A 20,458-nucleotide genomic window follows, 5' to 3' on the forward strand; every position below is an offset into this window, starting at 1 on the left:
GAGAAGAGAGAGAGAGAGAGAGAAGAGAGAGGAGAGAAAGACAGGAAGGGAGAAAGAAGAGAGGACAGAGAGACAGGAGAGAGGAGGGAAAGGAAAGAGAGAGGAGAGAGGAGGGAGAGAAGAGAGACAGGAGAAAGAGGGGGGAGGAGAGAGAAAGAGAGAGAGAGAGAGAGAGAGAGAGAGAGAAAAGGAAAGATAGGAGAAAAAGAGGGGAGAGGAGAGAGAGAGAGGACAGAGATACAGGAGAGAGGAGATTAAGGAGAGAGAGGAGGAAGAGGAGAGAGACAGGAAAGAGAGGAAATGGGGAGGAGAAAGAGAAGAGGAGAGAGTGAGAGGAGAGAGAGGGGACGAGAGGAGAGAAAGAAAAGAAAGGGGAAAGAGGGGAAAGAGGAGAGAGAGGAGAGAAAGAGGAGAGAGAGAGGAGAGAGAGGAAAGAGAGAGGAGAGGAGAGAGGGCTGAGGGGGGGAGAAGAGAGGAGAGAGAGAGGGAAAGAGAGGAGAGAGAGGGGGGGCAGAGAGAGGAAGGAGAAAGGGGACAGAGAGAGGGAAAGAGGGAAAAGGTGAGAGAGAGGAAAGAGAGGAGGGAGAGAGGAGAGAGAAGAGAAAGAAGGGAAAGCAGAGAGAGAGAGAGACAGAGAGAGGAGACTGCACACTGAATTTAAGTTCAATGAGGTTTACTACATTTAGACAATTCCAAGTGTTTATATTTCGCTCGGTGAAGCTGCACAATTTAGATTTTTGTATTTATTTTTTTTCTGACAAATATTGTGATTGCCCAAAAATGCTGAATATTTCATTCCCTCCGTTACTGACATGAGTTTTTAAGAAAGAATATCACAGGTTTAACTTTACCCTGTTGGAGAGTGTTAACTCTTTCCTACATTCTGATACTTTACTTATTTCAATAGTCCCTCTAGTTTCTGAATAAGAGCTATTTGAATGTAAAAAATCTGCCCCTGTTTCCCTCCGTTACCACTTGACCGGACCCTACTGGAATCTAGTGAAGGTGTACGGAATTTAAAAACACATTGGAGCACTTCCTGTATTACCACATGACATCACAAGGTGGAACAGGGCGTTTCAGTTTGAGAGAAGAACTTGTGAGTTGAACACGTGTGAATGAAACAAAACACAACTCCAGGTCTGTTTGTGATGTGGAAACTACATTATGTCGATTAGTCACAGAACAGTTCTAGTTAAATGCAGCGTGTCCAACTGATGATTTTGTATATTTGCTTTCACCTTCTGATCTTGATAAGCGAAGATGTGATGAATGATTCGTTTACAGCGAGAGTCTGTTAAATGTCTTACTTGATGAGTCCATCCTCCATGTAGATGTCTGCGTGAAAAGACTGGTCATCGTTCACAATCCTCCCTCCTTTGATCAGCAGGCGCTCGCTCTGCACAAGGACACACACATCACACATGAGCTTCAGTAAAACGCAAACACACACTTAGTCCAATGAGGTCATCCATTTGGTCTCCCGATAATTTAGATTGTTAGGTTATTTTTGATTTTTTTCGACCAAGAGTGCAGAGGGCAACGAGCAAACACGAATGAAAATATGAACACAGCAGAAAAACTGTACAGAAAACACATCCAGCCAAAAGATCAAATAGAACCGGAGCGTAAATGTGACATCATATACAAAATACCCTGCACGTCTTGAAATAAAACACACATCGGGGAAAGAAGGAGGGCGTTCAGTCCACGAAAAAAAGGAACATAGGACAGAAGGAAACAGCAAATGCGTCCACATGAGCCACAAAACAAAACGCAGAACAAGAACAACTCAAATGTGGCAGCTGTAAAAGAGAGAAGCACATTCTGGACAGCGACGGAGCAAACATCACTGGGACAGAGGAAAACAAACATCATGGATACAACCCTTATTCCGACATCCTGCCACCCCCGCTTCAACATTCCCTCATTCTGACACTTTTTGTGTTGCCATTCTGACAACCTACTCATAGTTTGGAGCGTTGCAGCGTTTTTTTGCCTCGTATACGCCGCCTCCTCCCATACGCCTCACGCAGGACTGAACCAGGACTAAACCAGGTCTAAACCAGGACTAAACCAGGACTAAACCAGGACTAAAGGACCAGGACTAAACCAGGACTAAACCAGGACTAAACCAGGACTAACCAGGTAACTAAACAGGAATAAACCAGGACTGAACCAGGACCAGGACTAAACCAGGTCTAAACCAGGACTGAACCAGGACTAAACCAGGAAACCAGGACTAAACTAAACCAGGACTAAACCAGGACTAAACAGGATAAACCAGGACTAAACTGAAAGGACTAAACAGGACTACAGGACTAGGACTAAACCAGGTAGGACTAAACCAGGACTAAACCAGGACTGAAACCAGGACTAAACCAGGACTGAAACCAGGACTAAGAACCAGGACTAAACCAGACTAACCAGGACTCAACCAGGTCTAAACCAGGACTAAACCAGGACTGAACCAGGACTGAACCAGGACTAAAACATGACTACACCAGGTCTAAACCAGGTCTAAACAAGAACTGAATCAGGACTAAACCAGGTATAAACCAGGACTAAACTAGGTCTAAACCAGGTCTAAACCAGGTCTAAACCAGGATTAAACCAGGACTAAACCAGGTCTAAACAGGACTAAACCAGGACTACACCAAGACTGAACCAGGACTAAACCAGGTCTAAACTAGGACTAAACCATTTCTAAACCAATACTAAACCAGGTCTAAACCAGGACTAAACCAGGACTGAATCAGGCCTGAACCAGGACGAAACCAGAACTGAACCAGGACTAAACCAGGACTGAACGAGGACTGAACCAGGACTAAACCAGGACTGAACGAGGACTAAACCAGGACTAAACGAGGACTAAACCAGAAACGAAAACCAGAACTAAAACCAGGACTAAACCAGGACTAATCTTGCCTCGTGGGGCGTGGAGCTCTTTTCTCCTGCAGTCGCCCGACGATGTATGCAGGTGCACCCCTGGGCCCGTTCCAGCACTCAGTCCTGATTTAGTTAGGGTTTAGTCCTGGTTCAGTCCTGGTTTAGTCCTGGTTTAGTCCTGGTCCAGTCCTGGTCCCTCATATCTCAGATCTCTATAGGACAGTAGTGCAGATATCATGAGTCTGTGCAGTTTGTTTTCACCAGTACCAGTAGCTCAAGTTTGACATTTAAGTTGTGTTAAAGCTATTTTATATTTATTATTTTTTTATAACTCATGTCGGGAGAAGTGAGTGGACAGCGTAGCCCCGAGTACCACGCCCACTCCACCCCTCGTTAGGATCCTCTGAATGCATAAAGTAAATGAGGAAAAACTTTGGACCACTGCAAACGGTTTGACGAGAGAAAAAAAATCTAATACAGTGCTTTTTATTGAATCACTTAGGAGCCATTGTACAATTTTGACTGATTTAATTCAATAAAAATGTACTTTGAAAACAGATAAGATCCTTTAAAGTAGTACTCAAGAGAGATTGAGCGATACGGATTTTCGCCGATGTTTCTGGGACGATATGTAAGGCTGATTTGTATTATTTCCCCCAAATTCTGTCATTTTAACGTACTACGAACTGACGCACAACTCATTTTTTTTACCACAAAACTATAACAGAGCTGTGTAGTCATTACGAGTGGGAACAGAGACAATTTCCACAAGATGAGACCAGCCACAAAATTGGATCCAGCAAACCGAAGACCAAACCAGATTTTCACATTACTTATAATAAATAAATTGTCGTAAATTGTGCGGTTTGGGTTACAATTTTGCCGTCGCCGTTTGTGTTTGACTTTATATAATGTCGTGTAATAGAGGCACTACTTTTTTTGGAATTGCAGCTTCTCGAGAAACGCAGCTCTTAAAACCTTTTTGTCCAGTCCAACAGAAACAATGAAAAAAATCACGAGATAATTTTCCTCATGTGCGCACGATCTTGTGGTGATTTTGTCTCGTGGGATTTCGTGACACGAGATCTTGTCCCATCCGTTGTAGTGTGGATGTTTTGTGTTTTGTGAAGTTTTCTCTTTGCATAAAAAAATATTACAGTTGGAGAGTCTAATGGAACAGAAAACACACACCAAAGTTCTTGTAGAGGTGCAAAAAAAAACAGCAATTTATAAGTGAAAGAAATGGGAAAAAAAAAGTGAAAAAAAAAGAAAAAAACAAAACACACAGAAAAAAAATAAAAAGAAAAAAATATTGTGTGTCCAAAGCAAGAAAAAATATCTGAAAAAGGCTTTTTGACGAAAAAAAAAAAAAAAACAACCTTTGGACATCAGCCATCTTAGTGTGTGGGTTTTTTGTTTTTTTTTTCTTCACTTTTAAAGATGTGGTGAGTCTGTCAAATGATTTTTTCCATGAAATGTTTCACAGTCTGGTATTAAACCTTTCTATCTTCATGGAGACCAAACCTGAACAAGTTACAGGTCAGATCTGCGGAGAGGCGACCCCGCTCACAGTCAGAATGTTTGTTTGCGCTTCTGAGCTATAAAACCACCTGTAATTGAATAAATGTAAGGTACAGATGTTTAATGTCACACTTAGGCCTGTAACGATAACAGATTTTGCTGGACGATTATTTGACCAAGAAATTATTGCAATAAACGGTAATATTGACATTTTGAGACCATTTTCAACTAATGTAATGACAATGTAATGAAAATGCAAATACACCCTTTCAAAGATCAATAAACTTTACTTTCTAAAGAACACAGGAACTAGTCTGATTCATGAGCCGGTTTCACTTTGTGGAAACCGTCTGGCCTCGCAGCATCAAGATTCGTTCGCTCGACGGTAGAGGGATACTTTTTTTATTTAACCAATCACTGCTATTTGGTCGTGACGTACGTAATGCACCAAATCCCGTAGGAACGTCTTTCCCCTTGATGAAATTCATCAAACATTCTCTTTAAATCCTCAATTTTAAATCCTCGATCTCGGGAATCGTTGCCAACACAGAATGTCTGTCTTCATCTACATCCATCTCGACGCTTTGTTTACTGTTGTGTCGTACCACAAAAGAGACCCAGACAGGCGTAACGAGTTTGACGTCATGGCTTCACAGATCTTCACTGATTGACCGGTGCGCGGTGTACGACTTCCAGGGTTCTTGCAAAGCGTCTAGTGTAGGGCTGGGTATCATTAAGACATTGCAGATACGATACATACCTCGATACACAGACCACGATACGATAACTATCTTGATACAGTGAGCTTTCAATTCGATATGATATATTTCAAATTGATTCGATATGGTTCAATAAAAATAAAGGCTAAATCATGGCTGTGATACTGAAAGTCTTTGTTAAACCACTTCTTGTGCAAAGTGAAAATGAAAACATTTTATCATCAAAACAGTGAAAATGTCAAATGTGTCGCATAAAAAAGTTTCCTTCCTCTGAACAAACAACAAAACTGTAGCTCTGTTAAACAAAAAAATTTTAGAAAAATACACACAAAAAATACTCTTGGCGATATATCGATACAGCAGCCCCCGATATCAGTACTGTATGATAACATTAAATGATACGACATATCAATATTTCAATATTTTTGCACACCCCTGGTCTAGTGTATTCTGATTCCTGTTCTAATCGCTGGAGAGAAATGAAACTGAGCGGAGACACTAGGTGGCACCAGCCTGGTTACACAGGAACTGCAAGACAACCAAAAACAATAAGCCTAAATAAAACAGACTTGTTAACATTACACTGTGGGGCATTCCAGGCAGAGCAATGACATCTACATAGAAACAAGCAGGTGACGGACCCCCAACCAAAAAGTAATACAAAAAGTTGCACCTGTAAAACAAAGCTTTGTGTGTACTCTTTAGGCAGCAGGTCAAAACAAAATATCTGTGCTCAAGATTTAAGGTTGATACACTAAAAAGTCCAAATTGTGTCCAGATGTCAGTTCATGAAATTCAGTTCATCTCAGCAAAACTCTATAAATAAAATAAAAAGTACAGTGCCCTGATTCAACAGCCTCAGGTCAAGGACAGATCACAGAGAGCTGCGCCAAATCAGATTTAAAGGGACTGATGAAGGATTAAGATAAGCCGTGTTTACATAGATTCTGTTATGTAACAAAACCGTGGACACTGTGTTAAGATGAATCATACCGTTTAATCCAGCGCAAATATTTATGTATGTTTCTGTTTTTAAAGAACCCACATTGCGATATTTTACGATCTACTGTATCTTCTGATGTTGTTTTCTCAACACAAACAGACCTGGAGTTGTGTTTTGTGTCATTCATACATTTAACACACAAACCCTGCAGATTTACTTTCTTCTGAGTTCTTCTCTCAAATTGGAAACACTCTATTCCACCTTGTGATGTCATGTGGCGATACAGGAAGTGCTCCACTGTGTTTTCAACTTCACACATCTTTGCTACATCATTTGGATAAGTTCAGCCCAAATATCGCCGATCTCTGCTGAACTAAAAGTAAAACGTAGCTGTTTGAAAATTTGAAAACAACCACTACATCACAACACAAATAATAAAGGATTACTCGGATAAAACACAACTCCAGGTAAGTTTTGGGGAGGTAATACTTATTCTAACGTGGCTTGAAGCTCACTTGAAGAGTCACTTTTGCGTAATACGGGACCTTTAAATGACGACTGACCCTCTGCTCCCTAAAATCGTAGTGAAAAACGAGTGAGCTCAGGTGAATGCGAGGAGGCGCAGGTGAGTCTCGAGGAAGTGATCCTGATGTGGCCTGATTGTTGCCATGACGCCACAGCCAGAATCTGCAGGTTACCATGGAGACAGAGGAGGACAGACGAACAGTGGAAAACCAGGGTCTGCACAATTGTTCAACAGATACACGCTGGGCAACAACATCAATATGAGCTTTAGCATTTTAAAGCCTAGAAAGCTGCAACAAGTAGCTTAATAGCAAAAAAAAATGCATTAATATAAGAGAAAACACGCTTGCACATACAGCAAAAGTACAATATGACTATCAATTCATTTTAAAGCAGACTTATTACGCAAAATAACTTTTTTTAGCCAAGTTATGTTTGGAGTGATTTTTGCATGTTTGAAAAAATTGTAATCACTTATTTTCAAGACACCGATACACGTTCACTGCTTTGTATTAACTTTTTTTACCATTTTATTTTCTTAATTGGTGCTAAGTGTAGAATTTAGTAGTGTTGCTTAGTCCTTTTGGTATAAATTTTGTATTTTGGGCGGCAGTAGCTCAGTTGGTAGAGCATTTGCCCACTGATCCAATCCAGCTCTTGACATAAACATTAGAGCCCGACCGATATGGAGTTTGCTGTAGCCGATATGAAACCGATATAATGGAAGTTGGAGCTGCCGATAGCCGATATAATCGCCAAATACATTTAGTGATGTAAAAATTCACTGTAAATGTTGAATTGTTTAAAAAACTTAGGTTTGGCTCTGGTGGATTTTAAATTGGGTTTATTTAGGCAACATTTATTGTTATTCTGCCTCTTTACATCATATTTACAGACAGTAGTTCGGCTTAATGGCATTTTTGCATCACATTCTAGACACTAGTGATGGGTATTCCAGTTCTTTTTAGAGAACCGGCTCTTTTGGCTCGGCTCACTAAAAGCTGCTGGTTCTTTTGGCTCCCAAGTGGCTCTTCAGATTGTTTTGTTGCAAGCAGGACTAAATCTAAAGCAGGACTGAATCAGGACTGAACCAGGTCTAAACCAGGACTGAAAAAGGACTAAACCGGGACTTTATTTTATGCTAAACTACAGTCAAATATGCTCGTTTTTTTTTTTTTTTTTTTTTAATCCTACGTACACGCAAATTTCTCAAAGTTTCGTTTTCAGCCGCTGCCGCTGTCAAACCACGAATCTGCACGCGGCGTGAAGAGAAAAAAAAGTGAGAGAAAGAGAAAACACGGCTCCCAATAAGGATCAGGCTCCCGTCGTTCCCTTCAAAGAGCCGGTTCTAAGAGTCATTTCGTTCGCGACGGACCCATAACTAGTAAAGAAAGTAGCGCTATTAGCCTTTAGCCGTAAATACGTGCGCGCCACGGTAATTAATTATATGCGCAAATGTCATAATTCACACGTCTGTTCACAGCTCATTTACATATCAGTGCAGGTCCAGTAGCAAATATACGGCCAATATAGTCACTTTACAATAGACCAATAGAAACAGTCTGTTTATGTGCGGGAGCTACAGCAGCTAACCCATAACAAATGACAAAAACTAGCTTCAGAGTCGACATATTTCCAACACTCACCGCTCATACAGGCTCCTCCTCACATCACAAATCTGCACTAATAAATGTCCTTTTAATCCAGACTCAAACCGATTGTCCGTAAAAAGAATATAATCTCAGTGTTTGGATCTGTGTCTGCAGGTGTAAACAAACACACGTGAGTGACGCGACTCTGTGGTGTGTTCAGGGACAGTACGGACACACACAGACAAATGACTCCGTAGATAATACTGATGTGGAGCCACATATTAGGACATTTATCTGTCTGTAAATTGGATTAAATGAACAGAATGTAGAGAGTCTAAGCTTTATAACGAGGATAACATGCCCACGTGAAATATCGGCCCCTATCAGCAAGGCCGATAGCCGATATGCCTAAAGTTGCCCATATCAGCCGATAATATCGGTCAGCCGATATATCGGTCGGCTCTAATAAACATCACAGGTTGAGCGGTCAGATCCACTCACCCACAGGTTGGCTGGTGTGATTCCAGCTCCCACAGATTAATGCTGTTGTTGTGTCCTTGGGCAAGACACTTTACCCACCTCTCCACAGTGTCTGCGTACACTGGTGTGTGAATGGGTGAGTGGTTCCTTGTTGTAAAGCGCTTTGAGAGCCTTGAAGGTGGAAAAGCGCTGTAGCAAAATATGACCATTTAAATTAATACAAAACATCTTATGTATTTAGGTTGTTTTAAATAATATTGTGATATAAATATTAAAATGTCCAAATGATAACAGAATAATCCACAGGTGTCACAGATAGGGCTGGGTATCATTAAGAAGTTACCGATACGATACATACCTCGATACATAGGCCATGAGACGATACATATCTCGATATAGTCAACTTGCGATTCGATACCATATGTTTCAAATCGATTCGATACAGTTCAATAAAAAATTATGTCTAAATCATGGCTGTGATACTAAAATTCTTTGTTAAACCACTTCTTGTGCAAAGTTCATATGAAACACAAACATTTTAAATCATCAAAACAGTGAAAACGTCAAATGCGTCGCATAAACGAGTTTCTTTCCACTAAACAAACAAGAAAACTGTAGCTCTAAAACAAAATAATTTGGTAAAATATACCAAAAAATACTCTTGGTGATATATCGATACAGCAGCCCACGATATCGATCCTGTATCATCACATTAAACGATGTGATATATTGATATTTTGATATTTTTGCACACCCCTAGTCATAGATTATAACTATATAACAGACTGAGGCACCATAGGTCTTCTTGAACATGACAGCAGAAGAAGATTATGATTTATATAACCAATTATTTGGACACAGCCACACTGCAGCTACTGACTAAAACATGGCTGCCAATCTGTAAAAAATACACTCAGTAAAGGACACAGTTTACATGTCTGTTAACACTGAGTCACTTCTTTCAACCTAAAAGAGATCTGCCGTTATTTTAGTTGTTTATTATTATTATTTTATTCTCCAACTATTTAAATTCCAAATCATTTAAAGAGGTGGTATTTTAATTCTATGGGGTTCTAACTGCTAACACATAACATGTTTAAATCATCTTACTTTTTATTGTTTAGAAAATGCTATATTTGCCTAAATCACAATACTAACATGCTCCCGCTACAGAGTGTCACAACACAGTCAGCATCTCCACAGATCTGACCTGTCACTCGGTCTTGTTTGGTCTCCATGAAGATAGAAAGGTTTACTGTGAAACATCTTCATGGAGAAAAGCCTCCACCCTGCACCAGAAAACACAATGCACCTTTAAAAACCTGCACTATCCCCTCAACTCCTCACCTCTGACCGGCTTCTTTCTTAGTTGCATATTGCCCAGATAGTGTTGAAAGGACGGGTCAAATGCAGATAAGGGCAATAAAGTCTAAACATTTGGCCAGGACACATATTAAAGGTCCTACATTACACAAATTTGACTCTTGTGAGCTTTAAGACATGTTTTAATGCTGCTACCTGCTCAAAAACTTACCTGAAGTTGAGTTTTGTTTCATTCACACGTGTTTGAGTGACCATTTATTATTAGTCTGTCTACATCTCCAAAGCTCAGAAAGCTCTGTTCCATCTTGTGATGTCATGTGGTGGTAATTTTATAGTAAGTAAGTTTATAGCTAGTACTAGGGATGGGCATTCGATCAAATTTTCTTAATCGATCGTCGGAAGAATTAACGATTAATCATTAACGTTTTTATATTAAAATGATCATCATTATTATTACTATCTGCACTACTAATCTGCGTAAATAAATTCAACTTTACGACATATAAACCGTAACGACTCTAGAGCCACATCAGCCCGTTTGACATTATAATGTGTTTAATTCAGTTTTGTTCAACTCTCACAGAAACAAAACTTAAAACTGCATCGCTAATTTGCATAAACTAAGCGAAGATAAAACTACAGCTCTTGTGTCGCTGATGTGGTTCAATTTCTGTTGGATTAAAAGACATGACTCAGGTGAATACAGGTTAGTGTGACCAGATTTGCGTTTGTCAAAACCAGGACACCGTACGGGGGGAGGGAGGTGGGGACTCGTCATCGACATTGAGCGACTCTCACCTGGTAAAACTTTTTCCCACTGGACACAGAAACATATGTGCTGCTTTGTACACTGTGCACATGGACTCACACTTGTCCCGAACGCAACGGAAAGTGTGGAATTTCTTGTACAAATCATCGTTAAATACACATTTGTGCTTCGGTACGTTGCAGACTGACCGACTGTTTGTGTCTCGCTCCTTCTGATGCAGAGACACATGAACAGACCTGTTTGGTCACGATACACACAGCAACCTACATTCGGTTTGTCGATTAAAATTAACGTAATCGATGAAATTCTTAATGATCAATTATTGATTAATCGACTAATCATGCCCATCCCTAGCTAGTACCTTTATGTTTAGTTCAGCAGAGATTAGCAATTCCAGGACTGAAATTATCCAAATCATTTTAGTGAAGGTGTACACTGCAAAAACAAAATCTATTCAAGTTAAGATAACTTGAATTAAGAAAGTTCATTTCACTTGACAAGTAAAATTATCTTCCAGTGGAACAAGACTTTTTGTAGTTAAAATATGAAAATACATCTTGCTACACTTAAGAATAAGAAAAACAACAACTTTTTGCACTTAAAATAAGAAACAAATCCAATGTTGCTTGAATTAAGAAAAACAAACTTATTCCATTTGTACATAATTTGACTTGTCAAGTTGAATCTACTCAGATAAAGTAAAATGTTCTTAATTTAAGTCATTTTAACTTACCTAGATATTGTTTTTTACCAGTGCATGGAGTTTAAAAACACAATGAAGCACTTTCTGTATCAGCACATGACATCACAAGGTGGAACGCCGTGTTTTCAGTTTGAAAGAAGCTCTTCGTCTAATTACGCGGGGTTTGTGCGTTAAACAAGCGCGAAACAATGAAACAAAACACGACCCCCGGTCCGTTTGTGACGCGGAAACAACATTACAACGCAGACGAGAAAGCGGCGCGTTATGGGCTCTTTAAGTGAACCTGGCGACCTCCGAGCTGAGAAACCTCATGTTGCTAAAACAAATGAATGAGCTCAGCGTTTAATTCATAAAAAGCATTTGGTCATGTCCCTGTTTGGAGGATGATTCAGACTCCTGGCTCCGCACCAGCCCGTTTCATCAGAGCGGCCCCTCCTTCACACACTCACACATGGAACACATGCAACACAGAGACGGACTGTTCTACGGAGACGCACTCGCACTACTTATAAATATTCAGATTTGCGGGTAATTGTACTTATTTGATAGATTTTTAAACATGGCCCTGTACTTTGATTCTAGCCATATAATTATTAGTTACAATTCAAATCATAGGAGTCCCCGTCGTGCCGAGGAACACTGTCTCACCACTGTCTCTGCATCCACAAAAAGCTGAGGCTCTGATTGGCTAGAACGGAGAGAATATTTGCGGTTTAAAACAAGAATTTATTCATTTTCAGCGCGTAACGAGAAACGACGCTCGAAAAATTGCATCGAAACTTGTAAAAACTTGTCACTTTGAGTCGCGCTTTACTGTTTTGAATTTGACTGAACTACTGTTATACAACACCCCGCCCCTGCGTTGACTCGAGTGCTGTGTTTCTGGTGAGAGAGGATGTGTGTGTGTGCGTGTGTGTGTGTGTGTGTGTGTGTGTGGAGTAATGCAGGACTGCCACACCCTGAGAATTACAACAGGCCGCGTCACACACTAGAGCGGAGGACTACGGCACATTGTGTTACACAGGGAGAGACGTCCCAGAACCAGAGCTGAGAACCGCAGGGTCCCTCATGATTCGATGGCTCACAAACAGTGTCGGGGAGTAACAGATTACATGTACCGGAGTTACGTAATCAGAGTATTCGGTTACAGTTACTGTTTCAGTGAGTGGTAATTGGATTACAGTTACTTTGTTGAAATAAGTGGATTACACTGCGGTAGTTTCCTGATTTTACATTTTGGGCTATATCCCCCTTTTTTTTTTTTTTTTTTTTTCGTAATTCCACTCATTGCCAGACACTAAACCCGGTCTAAATGCAGGTCTAAACTATGTCTAAACCAGGTCTAAAAGCAGGTCTAAACTATGTCTAAATCAGGTCTAAAAGCAGGTCTAAACCAGGTCTAAAACCAGGTCTAAACTAGTCTAAAAGTCTAAACCAGTCTAAAAGGTCTAAACCAGGTCTAAAACCAAGTCTAAAACCAGGTCTAAACCAGGTCTAAACCCAAGTCTAAAACCAGGTCTAAACTAGGTCTAAACCAGGTCTAAAACCAGGTCTAAAACCAGGTCTAAACTAGGTCTAAACCAGGTCTAAAACCAGGTCTAAAACTAGGTCTAAACCAGGTCTAAACCAAGTCTAAAACCAGGTCTAAACTAGGTCTAAACCAGGTCTAAAACCAAGTCTAAAACCAGGTCTAAAACCAGGTCTAAACCCAGGTCTAAAACCAGGTCTAAACTAGGTCTAAACCAGGTCTAAACCAGGTCTAAAACTAGGTCTAAACCAGGTCTAAACCAGGTCTAAAACCAGGTCTAAAACTAAGGTCTAAACCAGTCTAAAACCAAGTCTAAAACCAGGTCTAAAGGTCTAAACCAGGTCTAAAACCAGGTCTAAACTAGGTCTAAACCAGGTCTAAAACCAAGTCTAAAACCAGGTCTAAACTAGGTCTAAACCAGGTCTAAAACCAGGTCTAAAACCAGTCTAAGGTCTAAACCAGGGTCTAAACTAGGTCTAAACCAGGTCTAAACCAAGTCTAAAACCAGGTCTAAACCAGGTCTAAACCAGGTCTAAACCAGGTCTAAAACAGGTCTAAAACTAGGTCTAAACCAGGTCTAAAACCAAGTCTAAAACCAGGTCTAAAACCAGGTCTAAACCAGGTCTAAACCAGGTCTAAAACCAAGTCTAAAACCAGGTCTAAAACCAGGTCTAAACTAGGTCAAACCAGGTCTGAACCATGTCTAAACCAAGTCTAAAACCAGGTCTAAACTAGGTCTAAACCAGGTCTAAAACCAAGTCTAAACCCAAGTCTAAAACCAGGTCTAAACTAGGTCTAAACCAGGTCTAAACCAGGTCTAAAACCAGGTCTAAACTTAGGTCTAAACCAGGTCTAAAACCAGGTCTAAAACCAGTCTAAAACCAGGTCTAAACTAGGTCTAAACCAGGTCTAAAACCAGGTCTAAAACCAGGTCTAAAACCAGGTCTAAAACCAGGTATAAACCAGTATTTAAAAGGACTGAACCATGCCGCGTGGACCACGTCTCCTCGTCTTCTATCAATAATATTTTTAATACAGTTAAGTAAAGTCTGGGCATTTTATTGTCTTTTAGCAGATAAAACTTCTTATGTGAAGATTTCCTCGTCTTTGCTTCTCTACAGAAAACCAAGTAATCCAAAGTATTCAGATTACGTTACTCACCTTAAGTAATTTAATGGATTCCATTACAAACTACATTTTGGTGTATGTAATCTGTAATCTGTAGGGGAATACATTTTAAAAGTCACCTTCCCAACACTGCTCACAATATGGTGATGTATTAGCAACAGTATTTTTGTTAAACCACCGAAATGCATCAGTTTTAATCATCAAAACAGTGAATATGTCAAGAGTATTACATAAACAAATTTCTGTCCAACAAAACTGTAGTGTAGCCAAAAAAAAAAGACTAACAGATACCAGAAATACTTTTGGTGACATAACAACGAAGCAGCCCACGATGTTGATACAGTATCACCAAATTTAGTATCGCAATATACTGATATTTCCACATTTGTGCGCGACCCCACCCAGAGCTGTCTTTCACTGAGAACAAAAGAAAGAGCAGATATTAGAGCACTGTAAAGTAGGGATGGGCATTCGATGAAATTTTCTTAATCGATCGTCTGAAGAATTAACGATCGATTATTGATTAATCATTAACGTTTTTATATTAAAATGATCATCATTATTATTACTATCTGCACTACTAATCTGCGTAAATAAATTCAACTTTACGACATATAAACCATAACGACTCTAGAGCCACATCAGCCCGTTTGACATTATAATGTGTTTAATTCAGTTTTGCTCAACTCTCACAGAAACGAAACTTTAAACCGCATCACTAATTTGCATAAACTCAACGAAGATAAAACTACAGCTCTTGTGTCGCTGATGTGTTCAGTTTCTGTCAGATTAAAAGACATGACTCAGGTGAATACAGGTTAGTGTGACCAGATTTGCGTTTGTCAAAACCAGGACACCGTACGGGGGGAGGGGGGTGGGGACTCGTCATCGACATTGAGCGACTCTCACCTGGCAAAACTTTTTCCCACTGGACACCGAAACACATGTGCTGCTTTATACACTGTGCACATGGACTCACACTTGTCCCGAACGCAACGGAAAGCGTGGAATTTCTTCTACAAATCATCGTTAAATACACATTTGTGCTTCGGTACGTTGCAGACTGACCCACTGTTTGTGTCTCGCTCCTTCTGAGTGCAGAGACACATGTACACACCTGTTTGGTCACGCTACACACAGCAACCTACATTCAGTTTGTCGATTAAAATTAACGTAATAGATGAAATTCTTAATGATCAATTATTGATTAATCGATTAATCATGCCCATCCCTACTGTACAGCACTGTCTTATTTGAGTGTGCAAAGTGGTAAATATGATATGGCCACATTTATACGACACTTTTCCATCTTCAAGGCTCTAAAACACTTTACATCAGGGGTGTCAAACTCATTTTGGTCCAGGGGCCGTATCCAACCTACTTTGATCCCAAAGGGGCCGGATCAGAAAACTCATGGCATATAAACCCCAAAAATAACAATAAGTTCAAATATTTGTGCAGAGAAATGCAAATCTATTACAGAAATATTTTTTTAATTGATGAACTCTTTCTTTTACAAAATATTATAATATTATGAACAACCTGAAACTTTAAGAAAAATGTAATTTCAACACAAAGTTTAACATTAACTTGTGTGCAAATAGGAATAAGACCATTTTTCTTGGAAAATCCTGCACTCGGCTCCACTTTTCTCATTTTGGACATTTTTCTGATGAGGGTGTCACGGTCAACAGTCAAAACGATCGTCCTTTAAGAGCGTTTGGAAAGAGACAAGTCTTCATTTGTGCTGCTCTGGTGGGAGGGGCCACGCACAGAGACGCTGGAGACGCTGCTATGATCAAACACCGCAGAAAATTAAACAATATTTTAATAGAAAATATAATTAAAATATTTTAGTACAAAATCAGCCAAGGGCCACATTAAAGGTCTTGGAGGGCCGGATCTGGCCCCCGGGCCTTATGTTTGACACCTGTGCTTTACATCAAGGCACAACAACAGTATCCATATGTGGGAACTGGGATCGCCCACTGTGGTCCAAGGCAAGGAAAATGTCTGATGAAGGCTTTTTTTTTTGCCAAAATGTTATTTTAAAAAAAAAAGAAAGAAAGAAAAAGCTTTTGGCCATCTGAGTATTTTTTCACTTTTATGTAAGTGGGATCGTGCAGGGGACCAGGGAACCAGCCAATCTACTGACAATGTTGCATAACGTTGTCTCTCTACCAACTGAGCTACTGTCACTCAATCTTTGGTTTGCTCCTAACAGTGTAGTAAATCATCTATACCCAAATACAAATCAATACTAAAGCTAGCACCTACTGTTGAATACTGTTGATACTGACAAAACATAATCTCATAAACCATTTCGTTTTGTTTTTGTTTGTTGTTCAGTCATTCCTGAGTCTCCAGGGCCTTTCTGTGTGCAGTTTGCATGTTCTCTGTCTCAAGTTTCTCCCATCAAACCAAATTGTGCAACACGGGGCAAACACTTGAGCTAAACTGGTCCTGACCAAAACTCAAGATGTGGAGATCTGGAGCTGTAAAGCGGCTCTGCTTGTGTACAAATCTCTCCATGGCACCAAAGTACATCTCTGACATGTTCGTGCCATATGAACCATCTCACACTCTGAGGAGCTCAGGGACCAGCCTCCTGACAGTGTCCAGAGACAGGACCAAACAGGGGGAGTCAGTGTTTCAGTTTTGTGCAGCACAATCCTGGAACAGTCTGAACATGTGAGACAGACTCTACTTCGACTCTGTTAAAATCCAGGCTCAAAACTGTTCTGTTTTCATTCTGCGCTCTTCTCTCTCATTTAATGTCTCTCTCTTTTTTAATTTAATGATGATGAGCCCATCACAGTTATACAAGACCGCATTTACAGTCAAGACCCTTTTATTTTATTACTTCTTCTGTCCATCTGCTGACCATAGCCTTTCCACTATGCACAAATCACCCAATAAAACACATTGTCCTTTACAACTTCCCACATATGATCCTATAATCAGAGTACTTCCTGAACAGAAAACCAAAACATGGACGAGCGTCACTGTCACAGAAGATTAGAAATGAAACAATAGCGCCGTGGTGTCATTTGGCAAGGCAGCGTACACCATCTGTCAAGAGGCTTTCTCCTGCACGTAATCCAAGAGACTGACCTTTATATTAACTTCTCAATCTGAGCCTCAATCAGCCTTCACAAATCGACCTGGAAAAGCAAACATTTGTGGTGAATTTTACTGGAATAGAGGACAGAATAAAGTCTCAAAATGACCACAATGAGCCGCAGTAATTGTAATCTGACCACATAAAATAATACGGGAGACCTCAACACATCGTAAAACTACACAAACTGCTCGACTGTAAGCCACAAATGGAGACGATTCTGAACATTCTGTATCTTTAACAAACAAAATTACACACAAGAGCTCTTCATAACTCATTTACATGTCTGTATTTTATAGTAATTGAAACTTTCTTTGACAAAAACAGAAAGTCCTTGTGTGGTATTATGGTGTGGACACAGAATAAAGAGTATATTTTTACTTGGTTATTACACTGGTGAGGAAAAAAGAACAGATGATCAAGACAAAAGACGATGACTATATAATATCTATAATTTAAATGGTCAGTCTTTAATGTTTCTGGCGGGCGACGTCTCTTTTTTCCTCCATCGACAGGTTATTAATTTATTTGGAGTGATACACAGTCGTCCCTCGATATATATTCGCTGTTTCGCTGATTTTTTTGAGCGTAATTTTTGTTGTATCCCTCCCCCGCGTCCTGATTACGGGTGGGTCAGGACTAAACTAGGACTACACCAGAACTAAACCAGGACTAATCTTGGATTTAAAAGGCCCATCTCATGCAAAATCAACTTTTCAGCGCTTTCTACCTTCTAAGCGTGATGTGTGGGCCTTGTATATGTCATCGACAGTGTTGGGAAGGTTACTTTGAAAATGTAATCCCCTACAGATTACAGATTACATACACCAAAATGTAGTTTGTAACATAATCCATAATCTTAAACATAATCTGAATACTTTGGATTACTTGATATTACAGTGCTTTTTAAAACGACATGAATGTAGCAACCACATCCTGAAAATTCTTGTTTGTTCTCGTCAAACTGACTGTTGAGCCCAAGTCTCCATGAATAAGCAACTGTTTGCTGTAAAGTAGCAAAGATCAGAATATGTTAACATAAGATGTTTTGTCTGCTTAAAGACAATAACAAGCTCAGTCTTTCCTTAACCATATTCAAATATTCATGATAGAGAAATGCTTTATATATGAGATCACTGGTTTTAGTCCTGGTTTTAGATCTGGTTTAGACCTGGTTTAGACCTGGTTTTAGTTCTGGTTTTAGTCCTGGTTTTAGTCCTGTTTTAGATCTGGTTTAGACCTGGTTTAGACCTGGTTTTAGTTCTGGTTTTAGTCCTGGTTTTAGTCCTGTTTTAGATCTGGTTTAGACCTGGTTTAGACCTGGTTTTAGTTCTGGTATTAGTTCTGGTTTAAGTCCTGGTTTTAGTCCTGGTTTAGTCTTGGTTTAGTCTTGGTTTAGTCCTAGTTTAGTCCTGGTTTAGTCCTGGTTTAGTCTTGGTTTAGTCCTAGTTTTAGTCCTGGTTTAGTCCTGGTTTAGTCTTGGTTTAGTCCTAGTTTAGTCCTGTTTAGTCCTGGTTTAGTCCTGGTTTAGTCTTGGTTTAGTCCTAGTTTAGTCCTGGTTTAGTCCTGGTTTAGTCTTGGTTTAGTCCTAGTTTAGTCCTGGTTTAGTCTGGTTTAGTTTAGTCTTGGTTTAGTCCTGATTTAGTCTTGGTTTAGTCTTGGTTTAGTCTTGGTTTAGTCCTGGTTTAGTCCTGGTTTAGTCCTAGTTTAGTCCTGGTTTAGTCCTGGTTTAGTCTTGGTTTAGTCCTAGTTTAGTCCTGATTTAGTCTTGGTTTAGTCTTGGTTTAGTCCTGGTTTAGTCTTGGTTTAGTCCTAGTTTAGTCCTGGTTTAGTCCTGGTTTAGTCCTGGTTTAGTCCTGGTGTTACTTCTGGTTTAGAGGCGCACAGGAGGAAGTGAGGTCTACGCAGCGTACGCGAGAAAACGCAGTCCACATGTTTATTTAATGAAAGAAGCACATTTACTGAACTAAAATTTCATTAATTTATCCAGGAAAACCCGCACTAGTTTACGATTCAATGAACCCACACTGGGCTCCTAGGATCAACATGGCGCACGAGTCGAAGAGTCTGTGAGCCGAACCTCGAAAGAATCGGCCATGAAAAGATCCTCGCGAACGTTAGAAAGATCCGCTCCCTCAAATCGTTTTATCCCGTTCAGAGCGTCTAGATCAGAGGTGTCAAACTCATTTTGGTCCAGGGGCCGTATCCAACCTACTTTGATCCCAAAGGGGCCGGATCTGAAAACTCATGGCATATAAACCCCAAAAATAACAATAAGTTCAAATATTTGTGCAGAGAAATGCAAATCTATTACAGAAATATTTTTTTAATTGATGAACTCTTTCTTTTACAAAATATTATAATATTATGAACAACCTGAAACTTTAAGAAAAATGTCAATTTCAACACAATGTTTTAACATGAACTTGTATGTAAATAAGGAATAAGTCCATTTATCTTGGAAAATTCTGCACTCGGCTCCACTTTTCTCATGTTGGACATTTTTCTGATGAGGGTGTCACGGTCAACAGTCAAAACGATCGTCCTTTAAGAGCGTTTGGAAAGAGACAAGTCTTCATTTGTGCTGCTCTGGTGGGAGGGGCCACGTACAGAGACGCTGGAGACGCTGCTGTGATAAACACCGCAGAAAATTAACAATATTTTAATAGAAAATATAATTAAAATATTTTAGTACAAAATCAGCCAAGGGCCACATTAAAGGTCTTGGAGGGCCGGATCTGGCCCCCGGGCCTTATGTTTGACACCTGTGGTCTAGAACAACCAAATACACAACAAAACCTGCCCATGTTTCTCCGATGCTGCTGAAGTCAATGACATAGTGCCCGGTGTCATGGCGGCGTAGGTGCCATTGCTATAGGAGTCACGTGACGGTGCAAAGCCTCTATAGTGGGTTTTTCTTTGTTTTTGTTTTGCATCGAGCAAACACACACACAGCACGGAGCAGGAGATATGAAGCGCAGAGAACAAACTGTATGTAAAGTGTCTGTAGCGCTCGGTTTGTAGTGTCCCATTCTCTCAGCGGGAATGTCCCCCTCCTTCCTCCGGGCGCCCGCTTCTCCTCGTCAAGCACTGTGATGTACTGAGTTAGAAAATATCATATATATATCATAATCAAACTAGAAAAGCACTAAGAGAGCGCAGACCTCCGCCAAGAACTACAGTCCCCCTCATATTAATTGTGTTTTCCATAAATATT

General features: G+C 40.0%; 1 protein-coding gene across 2 annotated transcripts in view; it reads right to left on the reverse strand.

Annotated features, from left to right (window-relative positions):
• dpysl3 (dihydropyrimidinase like 3) overlaps positions 1 to 20,458 on the reverse strand; it is a 182,452-nt gene that overhangs the window by 110,754 nt on the left and 51,240 nt on the right. For both annotated transcript variants that reach the window (XM_020917905.2, XM_055148671.1), the window contains one exon: positions 1,311 to 1,399. In XM_020917905.2, coding sequence (XP_020773564.2) covers positions 1,311 to 1,399 — 89 coding nt within the window. The remainder of the gene's footprint in view (positions 1 to 1,310; positions 1,400 to 20,458) is intronic.

Source organism: Boleophthalmus pectinirostris, unplaced genomic scaffold (genome assembly GCF_026225935.1).
Source record: "Boleophthalmus pectinirostris isolate CB_2022bp ecotype Guang Dong unplaced genomic scaffold, ASM2622593v1 HiC_scaffold_12, whole genome shotgun sequence".
Taxonomy (NCBI): Eukaryota; Metazoa; Chordata; class Actinopteri; order Gobiiformes; family Gobiidae; genus Boleophthalmus; species Boleophthalmus pectinirostris.